At 34.9% G+C, this 12369-nt stretch overlaps 1 protein-coding gene across 1 annotated transcript; it reads right to left on the reverse strand.

Moving 5' to 3' along the window:
* Positions 1–441: 441 nt before the first annotated feature.
* LOC124975655 (melanoma inhibitory activity protein 2-like) lies at positions 442–2442 on the reverse strand. The gene is given in 3 exon segments (XM_047538253.1): positions 442–551; positions 554–627; positions 629–2442. Coding segments are annotated over 3 exon segments (1998 nt in total).
* Between the last annotated feature and the right edge of the window lie 9927 nt (positions 2443–12369).

A 12369-nucleotide genomic window follows, 5' to 3' on the forward strand; every position in this document is an offset into this window, starting at 1 on the left:
ACTAGCTTACTTTTGTTATCATCAAAGCCAAATAAATCATCAATGCCAAACAAGAATTTAAATCAATTAAAAGTCTTATTAAGAATAAAGTTACTTTCACATTTGTTACAATCATAGTAAATACATTTTTGGCATAAAGGCACAGCCTTTGTTTGAGTTTAAAATATCCCAAACTGCAAGATTACATATATAAAACTCCACTGTTGTTTATGTAATAATGGATTAACCAAATTAAAATTTATACTATGTATTATAAAATAAAATGGAAATAATTTACTCATAAGATTCATATTTAAGTTATCTTTATTTACAAAGAATCATCCTAAGGATGAGAATTCCATTAATCTTCAATTGAAGCAAAAGTAGAGTCACTGAAGTAAAAGCAGTTAAACTAAAAATAAGATAAGTCAAATTACTTTTGAAGAAAGATCAAAAATATTGTCAAATTTCTTGCTGTGGTTCTGGATGGTCAACAACAGGCTCATTTGAAGGTGGAATCAACCCTGAAGGGAACTCACTTCTACTTTCAGAATGTGGGGATGGGGGGAAAATCCAGCTCTTGGGAAAAGATAATGAGGAAAAGGCCTCAGTGAATAGATGTTTCACACGGGGAATGGAGGGGGTTTGTGGGCCACGTGGATAATAATCTCCAGATGCTCCACACATGTTTCCTGGAGGAGGTGGAGGAAGGAAAGATCCTCTTCTCATGAAATTCCTCCTTGCATTAACTCGAAGGGATGGATTTCTGACTGGAACGAGAGGTACAAAAACAAAGCCAGAGCCAGCTGCTTGATTTTCAGCAGGGCGAGATGAATCTGGCACATTTAAATGATCAAGCTCATCTTTGGTATTGTTTCTGCTGGATTCCATTTCTAAAGACATACGCCCATTCAATTTATACAAAGAAGACATATTAAGCCTTCTGAGTTGTGCTGGTCCAGATAGTCTACCATAATTACTAAAATATCCATCTTGCCTTTGTAGAGGAACAGGTAGATCAGAATACTTTGGGCCTGGTGGAGGGCTCATCATCTTACAGTTCAGTTCCCATGGAGATGACAGGGTCCAAGTGTCAGCAGGTGCTCTATGAGAATCATAGAAAAGAATCTGCCTCTCATAAAAATGAATGGTACTCTCCAATTCTTCCTCCAAATCTTTGGCTTGCTTTCTACAGGTCTCCAGCTGTTTAGCTGCGAGGCTGATCCTTTTATTCATTTTGCAAAATCTCTCCTCTTTCTCAAACCGGCACTCTTCCTCTGCTATTAATTTCCCAAGGAGTTTCATTTCATTTTCTTCATACAGTTCAATCATTAATTTAAGTTTCTGCTGAAGCTTCTGGTTCTCACTTTCAATCTGTGTATTTTCTGACCGCAAAGATTCTCCTTCAGTCTCAAGATTTTTAATACATTCTGTAAGATCTTCTTTTCTTTCATCTACTTCAGATAATGAAGTATAAATTTGATTTCTTTCTCCTAAGGTTTTTAAAGAGGCATTTAACTTAACAGCATGAACCAGTTCCTTCGAAGCTCCTTTTGGCTGATTTCCTAAGTGAGCACCAATTTCTGACTCAATCTTCACTTCCAACTTTAAGTTACCATCATCTGTTAGGTCTTCTCCAGGCACAGGAGCCCCATCCTTCATCTCTAGCAAGCATTCGGTCACAGACTTAATGTGATTTTCTGTATCACTTAGAACTTCTTCTGCCTGTACTTTAGAGTCTTCCAATGTTATCTTCTGTTTATGAAGGTCACTCACTTTTTCCTTCCATACTTCAGCTTCTTGTAAAAGGAGTTTGTGACTTTCCTGAAGCTGGTTATTCTCATTCAAAGCCTCTTTTATTGCTACTTTCAGTTCTTTTTCATTCATTTGAAGTATTCTGAAGGTTGTTTTAGCTTCAGATACTTGTGACTTGAGGGATTTTGATTCCTCTTCTAGGGACTTTATCGTTTTTGCTATATCCACCATCAATTCATCTTGTTCAGAATGTTTAGATTTCTCTTCTTTTAGCTCTTTTTCTAGAATGAGTATTTCATCTTCAAGTTTAGATTTGGACCCATTCAGCTTTTCATACGTTGCCTCCAAAGTTTGTGCTTCTACTGATTCCTTCACAAAACTCAAATCCTTTAAGGATGACTCCAAGCCATCACACCCTTTTTGAACAAGACTGCATTTTTCTGAAAGTAGTTCAGAAACTTTTAGAGCCAGTTTTCTTCCCATGGAAAACCTGCTTCTAAAAGACTGAACATTTCTCCACAAAAACAAGAGAGCAACAAAAAATCCAACAGCTGCACATATCACCAATGACCAAGGAAAGACACCAGGATTAGGGCCTGCTCTTACATCTTCAGGCAATGCTGATGCAACCCTGAATATTTCTTCCAGACCCAGGCCCAAGCAAGGCTGAGGGGCAGCACTTGGCCCCTCCAACGTGCCAAAACTCATTTGCCAACTACATCCTGCCCAGCCACAAAAACAGGCTGTGGATGCTAGGCTTTCTGTTGGAGCCCAAACCTGCGTGGTCTGACCACGCAGATCACAGGGAGCCAAATGACCAGGAGGTGTAGGGAGCTACAGCAACTGGACACCAAGGGCTTTGTGAGCTCATGCTGCCCTTGTGAGCTCACAGGCCCACCCCTCCCTCACGCAGTGCATAGCAGTGAAGCCCCTCCCACTGGAGGCCAAGAACCACCCACTCCTCCATTTGTTTAGGCCAGGCTTCAGCTGACCCTATTATGCAGTAGTTATTCTGTACACTCATATTATTTTCCAGTTTGACATAACTAAAATTCTAGAGCTTAGTGAACTTTTTTAGAGCTTTTATGCCATATTTTGTTTTAATGACTCATTCCTTTCCATCACTCCCCTGTTCTTTCCTTCTCTCCCTTTCCCTTCCCTCCCTGTCATTTTCTTGCAGTGTTGGGGGTTAAACTCCAAGGCCTTGTGCAAGCCAGGCAAGCTACCACTAGGCTTCATCCCTGGCCCTGTTGACACTTTCTATGGAAGTAATTTGAATGACTCTATAGAGACACTCTCCTGTTAGATTACTTGAAAAGTAATTTTAGAAGAGTTTCTAACATGGGCACAAATTAGCTATGACAACTTAGTTTTTAAAAGTACAGCATATCTAATGTTTCTACAAAGGAGGAGCTTCAAACTTGAGTTGTGGGCTGGAGATAAGACTCAGTTGGTAGAGTGCTTGTCTACCATGCAATCCCCAGCACCAAAAACAAAAGACAAACGAGTTCTTTTTCATGTCAGTTTTTCTAGACTACTATTTAAGAGTCTTAAAAATATTTCTTTCAGATGTTAATTTGACTTCTCATACTACTTAAAAAGGCCTAATCTGGCTGGTGGCTCTAAATATATACCAAAGAGAAGGATAAGACATGACTCTTTGATATGCTTTCAGCTCCTGAAGGTAAATTATGTTAAGACAAATAGTTCATTGCTTCATGTAAATAAAAGACAACCCAATATATTTTTTACTCCTGGTTACCCTTGAATTGTTGATGAGCCAGATCTAATGTTTGAAGGAAAACATTCTCTAGTAGCCACTGGTTTTCTGAATATCTATAAATACATGACAAGTTCAAAGGCATTATGCCACCATGTATGATCAAACTGATCGTATGTATACTTCTATAGCCAGACTTGTATCTGTGTAAACTAAAACACTTATCCTACTCTGTCTAGTATAAAAGTTTAGGAATTTTTTAACAAATGTAATTATGGAAGGTAAGGATATGTTAATTAGCCTGATTGTGATGAATATTTCACCATGCATATATGTGTATCAGAATCAAATTATCAGTTGGGTATAGTATCGTACCATAATCCCAGTGCCTGTAATCCCAGGCACTGCAGAGGCTGAGGCAGGAGGATCACAAGTTTGAGGCCAGACTCAGCAATTCAGTGATCCCCTTGATAATTAAAAAAAAAAAAGAAAAAAGACAAGGCCAAGTATCAAGTTTGCAACTTAAGATATTACAATGCTATCATAATTTTAAACTGTCAATTATACCTAAATAAGGTTGGGAGAAAAGTTTGAAGTTGTACTTTCCAACTTTAGTATGACATAAAATGTGTGAAAGAGGTTATAAATATAAATATAGACAAGTTAGGTAAAACATCTCTAAAAACAGGATAGAGGTCCAAATTTTTTGACTGATAACTTTATCTTTTGATCAGTGAACATACTGTGCCTGAGAAAATAATTTCAGAAATATTTTTGTGGGAGTAGCAGACCAGAAATAAAATCAACTTTATATTCCATTGTGATCCATGTTAGAAAATAAATCTTTGGTCTGTCAAATTTAGATAGAGATGCTGACAAGGGAGGGAGTTTTTCAAAATCTGCAATGGAAAACATTCATTATGGAAGGACAGGAACAAATATTTGAACAGGGCTGCAAAGTACTTTCTTTCCACTTGATAAATTTCAGATTCTTTATTTTAAATGTTTATTATTAATCTTTCTTATAAATGTGAAGTTCCTGGTTCTTTGCTTTCTAGTTGTACTGAAACATTCTACATTCTTCCTTTAAAAAAAATCTACATTCTATTTCTACATTCTTCCTTTAAAAAAAAATCTCATATTTCTGTACTTATTAAGAAATAAGAAATTTTTGTTGTTTTTTTCCTACTGATCTCCTTTAAACAACTTAGAAAAGTAGGAAAATGAGAATATTAACTAGATAACTTTCATAATGATAAAATTTGAAGAGCCACAAAGAGAATTTATCTAATTTGTTATTTATCCCATTTTTATTTTATAGAGTTATATTAAGGTAACTTTTAATTACATTATTTTTAACTTTTTATTTGTAATAAATTTGCCTAATCAGAAATTGAGAAACCAGGTGTGGTGGTATACACATATAATCCCAGCTCTCAAGAGGCTACAACATGAGGATCAAAAATTGGAGGTCAACCTTGGTCACTTAGTGAGACCCAGTCTCAAAATAAAAAATAAAAAGAATCAGAGGTGGTGTTCAATGGTAGAGCACTTGATTAGCATGCAAAATGCCCAGGGTTCCATCCCCAGCATCACAAATTAAAAAAAGAAAGAAATTAAGAACTTAGAAACACCAGAATTCAGAATAGCAAGAAATGCTCATTTTGATGAATAAAATTGTTAAAAATCTTCATGGTAATAATGATCATTTAAGAAAGTAACAAAGGACAAATATTTTTACTTCTTACCACACACCCTTAACCAATTGTATATAGGGTAAGATGTAAAGAAAAATTGGGGACTGGGAGTACAGCTCAGTGGTAAAGCACTTGCCTTAGAAAACTTGAAGCCATGTGTTTAAGCTTTCGCACCACAAAAAAGAAAGAAGGGGGAAAAAAATCAATAGCTGGGTAAGTTGGAAATTCAGCAGAAAAGCATTACACTTTCTGAATCTGAAAAAAAAAGTCAGGAAATTGGCAATTCTATAATAATGGGTTGATCATAAGATTATTTATCCTACGAAATGCATTAAGTTCCTGGTCAGCATTTGAAATTGGGAAGGGAACCAAATTTCTTTGATGTTGTTGTGGAGTTTGATAATAATGTGTCTTAAGTAAATTAATAAATGTTTTGTTTAGCATGTTTGTAGCATATTTCATACACTACTTCAAACATACTGCTAAAACTGTTTATGATTTAACATTTTTATATTTATCAGAACCCTATCACAACTAATGATATATATTATATTATTTATAACTTGTACATACTTGAAGATGGAAATATATGTGAAATAATTGGTTAAGGAATTGCAAACATTCCTTACATTCAGATTCTCAATGCTTTTGAAGTGCTTTCTGACTCAGTCATCATCGATATTCACCTTCTACACATGGAGTTTTTATGCTGTGTTTTTAAGAAGAATCAAGAACCATGAGTGCAGGGTTTTAAAACAGATTTGCAATCATACCAGCTCCTCTCCTTGCTATGACATTGCCTCCTTATAGGTTGAAAATAAAGTTTAAAAAATGTATGCAGGGCACCTAACATTCCCAAACGTGATGCCTTGGCAATGAAAGTACAATATAGAACATTTCCTGTTTATCCTTGTGACCCTCTGGCTGGCTGGGAGCTGTGGTTGGCTGCTACTGCCCAGCCTCTCAAGAAAATATCTTCCCACCTATTATTTGCCTGGGAAAAGATCAAACTTTTAAGTACACTTCATACTGAATGCATATCACTTTTGCACTTGTAAGCTCAAACAAATCACAAGTTGAACAATCTTGAGTTGGGATCATTGTTGACCTGCTTTTGATATACATTTTGACTATGCTGATAAGTATTTCTACCCTGCTTGCTCTCACTCAGCAATTGTTTGGTTCTTAGTTAAGAGTGTCAGTAATGTCTGTACGATTTTCTTACAACTCAAATTCTACAAGTTTTATGCACACACAGGGAATGACAGTTGCCTCATTATTGTCACTTAGTATTATTACTACAGCTATTGTGAAAAATCAATAATTTTAAGATACTCTGAATTTAGAAGAATATAAAGTGTGCTGAAAATGTTCATTTTATTGTATAGTGACTTAGAGCTTAGAATTGGGTTATTAAATGTATGGTTTTAGGTAACACAAGCTCTCTAAACCTTAGTTTTCTTATCTATGAGACAAGCAGGCCTTGTAAGATTTTATTGTTGTGAGATTTCAATGACATGACATATGTTAAAAATATTGCTTAATATGTTAGCTATTACTTTTTTATAATAATACACTTTTATTGAGCTACTTGTATATTATTTCCCTTGAAGAAAGCTGTAACCTGTAGAGAGGAAAAGATGCTGATAAAGTTAGATAGCAAATGGCTGAGTGGAAATTCTGGAAAATATTTCTACTTGAATGTAGAAACTATTCGTATGCATTTGTTAATAAAGGATGGTATGGTTTCCAATGGACTGTTTTGAAAACTTAACACTAAACTGTTTTTTAAACCTTTCTCTTGTTTGATAAGGTAACAAGTTGTTTTCAATTATAGATATATGACTGTCAAACTGGAAACTCTGTTTACTAACTTCCCTTGAAGGTTGTTTTGCCTTTGTTGAGGTCCTGATAGTGGATTGTGAACAGAAGTCATGTGACACTTCAGGATTAGCCTTAAAAGAGAATAACTGGAGTTAAGGTTGTGGCTCAGTGGTAGAGTGCTCAGCTAGCACATGTGAGGCACTGGGTTCCATCCATAGAGCCACATAAAAATGTAAGTAAAGTAAAGATGTCCATCCACCAGTAAAAATAAAATAAAATAAAGGAGGAATGCCTGTGTACTCCCCACTGTCTAGTTCTTCTCCTTGTGTACTGATAGTTGTTTAAAAAAAAATGGAGTCAACAGAATTTAAACATACTGAAATATCTGTATTGAGTTGCCTCTCCAGTTATTCACTGCCAATTTTTCTACACAATTACGTAAGAAGAGGACTGTGTTAAAATAACACGTTACTAAACATAATATTTAAGCCACTGTATTTCAGGATTTCTTGTTATGGGATCTTAGTGTTGACCCTAACTAATAACATTTCAACAGCAAAGAGATTTGAAAAGGGACCAATTAGTACTTCCAGATATGAACAATGGAAGTGAAATTAAAAATGCAATGAGTAAGTAAGAAGAAGCAGGGCTACAGTGAGAAATGGCTGATTCCAGGCTTGGAAATGGGAAAATAGAAGATGAAACCTTGAACTCTGTGGTACAAAAATATAAGGAAATGCTTAAGCTATGGTACAATCAGAGTGCTGCACAGCAATTTACAAAGAAATAAAAATAACAACATGGATGAGTTTCAAAACATTAAGTGAAATAAAAGAAATCACCCATAAAACTACCTATTACATCATTCCATGTGTATGTAACTTGAAACAAGGTATCAACTAAAGACACAGAAAGTAAATCAGTATTTATGGGGGTGCTGGATATTGGAGCAGGGATTGATTGCATATGGTCCTCAGGGAACGTTGGGAGTAATAGAAGTACTCTAAAACTGGATCGTGGTGAAGTCTGCATAACTGTACACATTTATTAAAAGTCATTGGATTATGTGCTTAAAATGGATGAATTATATGGTATGTAATTACACTTCAGTAATGCTTTAAAATATTTGAGAGATATTGTTGAGAAACAAAACAAAAATGATGGAGCATGGCAAAAGGACTTGGAGTCAATATGAAGGATCTCCCAATGGCCAAATGTGGAACAAGTTGGGAAAGAGAACAAGTGAAGATAAGAAGATATTTTAACCTGTATGATAAAATATCCATGACTGTATGCAGGTAAAACTAAATAACTGATTAAACAAGTAAGTCTTTTTAACAGTGGAATTCCAACTAACAAATATAGTAGCAATGGTGGAAACAGAAAACTGCCATTAGATAAATACCACAGCAGTAATTATTATATACAAGAATTATCAATGGTTGCTCAAATTAGTTGGCGAAAGTATGATCAGAAAATATCTTCTCACACAATGTTTATGATATTAGAAAAATAGTAACTTAATATAGAGAAACTTGGTAAATACCACCTTAAATAAGTTATCAGTGTTACCATTCCAAAAAGAACACATGTCAACATCATTTATCCCCCTTATGACTCACAGAAAAGGGTGTAGTCACATTGTGTTGTAGCCTTGTCTCCCTGAAAGGCATACCCTGAGGTTAATCATCCAAAGTATCAGTCAAACCCCAAATGTGTACTATTCTACAAAATAACTCACTAGGGACTCTTAAAAATTGTGAAGATCAAGAAACAAAAGAAAGAGTGAAGAATAGTCAAATTGGGAGTATGTACAGAGACACAAAAACTAACTGCAATGTGGGATCTTGGGAAAGAAAAAGCATTCTATTGTAATATCTGCCAAAATTTTAATAAGGTCTGTAATTGGTTTCAATAATTGTAGTATGGTTAATTTAGGAGAGAAAGCTGAGGCAAATATATGGAGTCTCTGTACTATTTTTTTTCTGTAAGCAAAAAATATTTTAAGATAAGAAATTTTTAAATATTCAAACAGACTAGAATCAGATTAAACTCAACTGAAGAAAAAGTAAACTGAAAGAGATCAGAGAAAATTATCTTGGATTTTCTCCAAAGTGACAAAAGAGACTGAAATATGGAAAATGTAAAAGATAAGAGCTAGCTAATTAGATCTCAGAAAGTTAAAATAAAGAAGAAACAACATTAAAGGAGATAATGGCTGAGGCTTCTTTCAATTTTTGAGAATTCTTGAAAAATTCCAGTACACTGAAGAAGCTCAATGAATTATCAATAGAAACAACATAAAAATGCAGAAGAGGAAGAGAAATTTATGAAAGCAACCAAAAAGAAAAGACAGATCATCTATAAAGGAATGGCAGAGGATAAAAGACCTCCATAGTGACAATGGTTCGGAAAAGAGTGCAGTGTCTTAAGCGCATGGAGGAAAATAACCTTGACTGTAGAATTCTATGCAAAGTGAATCTGTCTTTCAAGAAAAAGAACACAAAGAGATTTCCATATAAAGAACAAACAAAAGGTAATTAAAAAAAGAGACACTTCCTTTTTAAAGCACAAAATAAGACTAAACTTCAGAAAGAAGTAAAATGATTGTCATGTGGAAAACCTGACAGGCAAGATGGAAAAATTAGTGTAATAATTAGGTAGGTAAATCCTAAGCAGACTTGACTGTGCAAGAGAAATATCTAATTTTGAAAAGGGCAAATAGGATAAAACTAAAACATTGGGTGACAGCAGTATGTAAGTCTGGAGGAAGTGATCCGAGTTCAGGTGTTTTAAGGTTCTTATATTTTTAAGAGGAAGAAAAACATAATTAACTTTAGCCTTTGTCAAATTTAATACATATTTCAAACTAACTAGAGTAGCCATTAATAGAATAGAACCTATAACTTCACATCAGTGTGATGGGGAGAAGGAATGGGAAAGAACATATGAAGAAACAGTACACTCATTCAAAAAAAATAACAAGGAAGAAAATGAAAAAGGAAGGGAAAGAAATATAAATTAAAAGGCCAGGTTCAGATGTATTAATAAACCACCTAAATGTACAAAATTATCTTGTTAAAGATAAAAATTTTTTAAAATTTAATATGGAAAAGCAAAGATATACACTGTTTAAAAGAGTTACACCCAAAATATAAAGATTTGAAAAGAACAGGAGTTAATAGATGGAAATAAACTCACATGATTAGACCCACCCAGTACTTAGAAGTGAAGCACAAACTGTCCTACTTGTAGCACTTCTTACACATAGCAGAATTCACAATTATGTGCAGATTTTTACGGAATAGTTATCTTTAAGAGCTCTAGTTAGTGAGACACCAATGTGTTTTACTTCTTGTAAGTGTGTTTGATACTTTGTTTAAATTGACTTTTACCTGCGAATGTGCCCTTTGTTCTCTTTTCTTATGATAATCAGGAAGAACCAGAAAGAAATAGGTTTTGGGAGCAAGTAGGGTATAGTTTGGTCACTTGAACAAAACTGAAATATCTTTCAGCCAACTGATTGCTCTTCATGACATACAGAATTAAAGACCCTCTGATTGTTAACTCCTGTAGGAGTTTAAACCATATTTAAAACAACAAAGTAAGGGACACGGGGTGCTGCAGGAGCACATGCTTGTAATCCCAATGGTTCCAGAAGTAGAAGCGGGAGGATTTTGAGTTCAAAGCCAATCTCAGTAGAAGTGAGGTGCTAAGCAGCTCATTGAGACCCTGTTTCTAAATAAAATATAAAAAGGATTGCGGATGTGGCTCAGTAGTTAAGTATCCCTTACCTCAATCCCCAATACCAAAAAAAAAAAAAAAGGAAAAAACTAACATTATATAATGTTTTCAGTACATAATTTTGCCATCTATTACAGTGAATAAGGAAACCTGAATTTAAATGAAACTTTACAGGAATAATAAGAATGATTTTCAATGCTAAATTAAACATAGCAAAAGGAGAGTCAGTAATAAAGTAAAAGACTTTAATTGCACTTCAATGGATAGAATAGACATCAGAGTAAAAACAGAACCCTCTCCAATTCAGAATGTTTAAGAAGTGACAAGTCTTATATCAACAGTCAGATAGTATTTAGAATAAATTACTTTTCATTAATCTAACAATTATTTAATCTAACAATTATTAATCTAAATAATTGCACGCTTAGTATGTGCGTGCCTCTGTTTTAGGGACACAGCACTAAACAAAACATTTCCAAACTCCCACCTCTATGGTGTTTATAGTCTAGTGGAAGCAAGGGACAATTCCTGGAACATGTATTATACCAGATAATTCAACTTCTACAAAGACATGGCGGAAGAGAGCAATACGAAGTTTTCAGGGAGAGACTGCAGTTTTAGGTGGGGTAGATGGGGAAGTCCTCACAGAGAGGGTGATTGATATTTGAACAAAAACATGAAGGAGAGAGGATATGAGTCATGAAGATAAACTGGCAGACCATTTCAGGCAGAGGGATCAGCAAATGCAAAGGTTGTGAGCAGGACTATGGCCAGTGTGTTCAAGAAACACCAAGGAGGAGGCATGAATGTGGAGAAAGCCAGAGGAATAGTGGTTGGAGTTGAGTTCAGAGACAGTGAGGCATCAGGTCCCTGTGACTTCATAGGACATTTTGAGGACTTTGGAGGTTTGAATGTGATTGTAAGGACTTTGACTTAAAAAAAAATTGATAAAATGTATAAAACAAGAGAGTGTCATTTTAAACATCTTTAGAATTAGAACTCATTACCATTAAGTACATTCACGATGCTGTGCAACCATCACAGCAATCTATTTCCAAAATATTTTATAACCCCATACTGAAAGTCTGTCTCCCATTCTCTCTCCTTGTAAGGTAGTAACTTCTAATCTACTTTCTATCTATGAATTTGCCTGTTGTAGATATTTCATATCAGTGAAACATACAATGTTTGTTCTTTTGTACCGAGCTTATTTCACTTAATGTTTTCAAGGTTCATTCATGTGGTAGACTGTACCAGCACTTCAATCTTTTCTATGACTAACATCTGTTTTATGTATATACCACTTTTATTTATTCATTTATCTGTTGATAACCATTATGGTTGTTTTCACTTTTGGCTATTGTGAGTAATGCAGCTATGAACACTGATGTACAAGTTTCTGCTTCAGTCCTTGCTTTAATTCTTTTTTTTTTTTCGTAATTTAATTTTTATTTTTGCAGTACTGCAGATTGAACCCAAATCCTTGCATGTCTAGACAAATGCTTTATCATTGAGCTACATCCCCAGTACTTTTTAAACTTTATTTTGAGACAGGGCCTTGTTAAGTTGCCTAGGAGCTCTGAACTAGTGATCCTCCTGCTTCAGCCTTCTAAGCAGTGCATGCCAGAGACCCGGCCTTGCTTTCACTTC

Source organism: Sciurus carolinensis, unplaced genomic scaffold (assembly GCF_902686445.1).
Source record: "Sciurus carolinensis unplaced genomic scaffold, mSciCar1.2, whole genome shotgun sequence".
Classification (NCBI taxonomy): domain Eukaryota; kingdom Metazoa; phylum Chordata; class Mammalia; order Rodentia; family Sciuridae; genus Sciurus; species Sciurus carolinensis.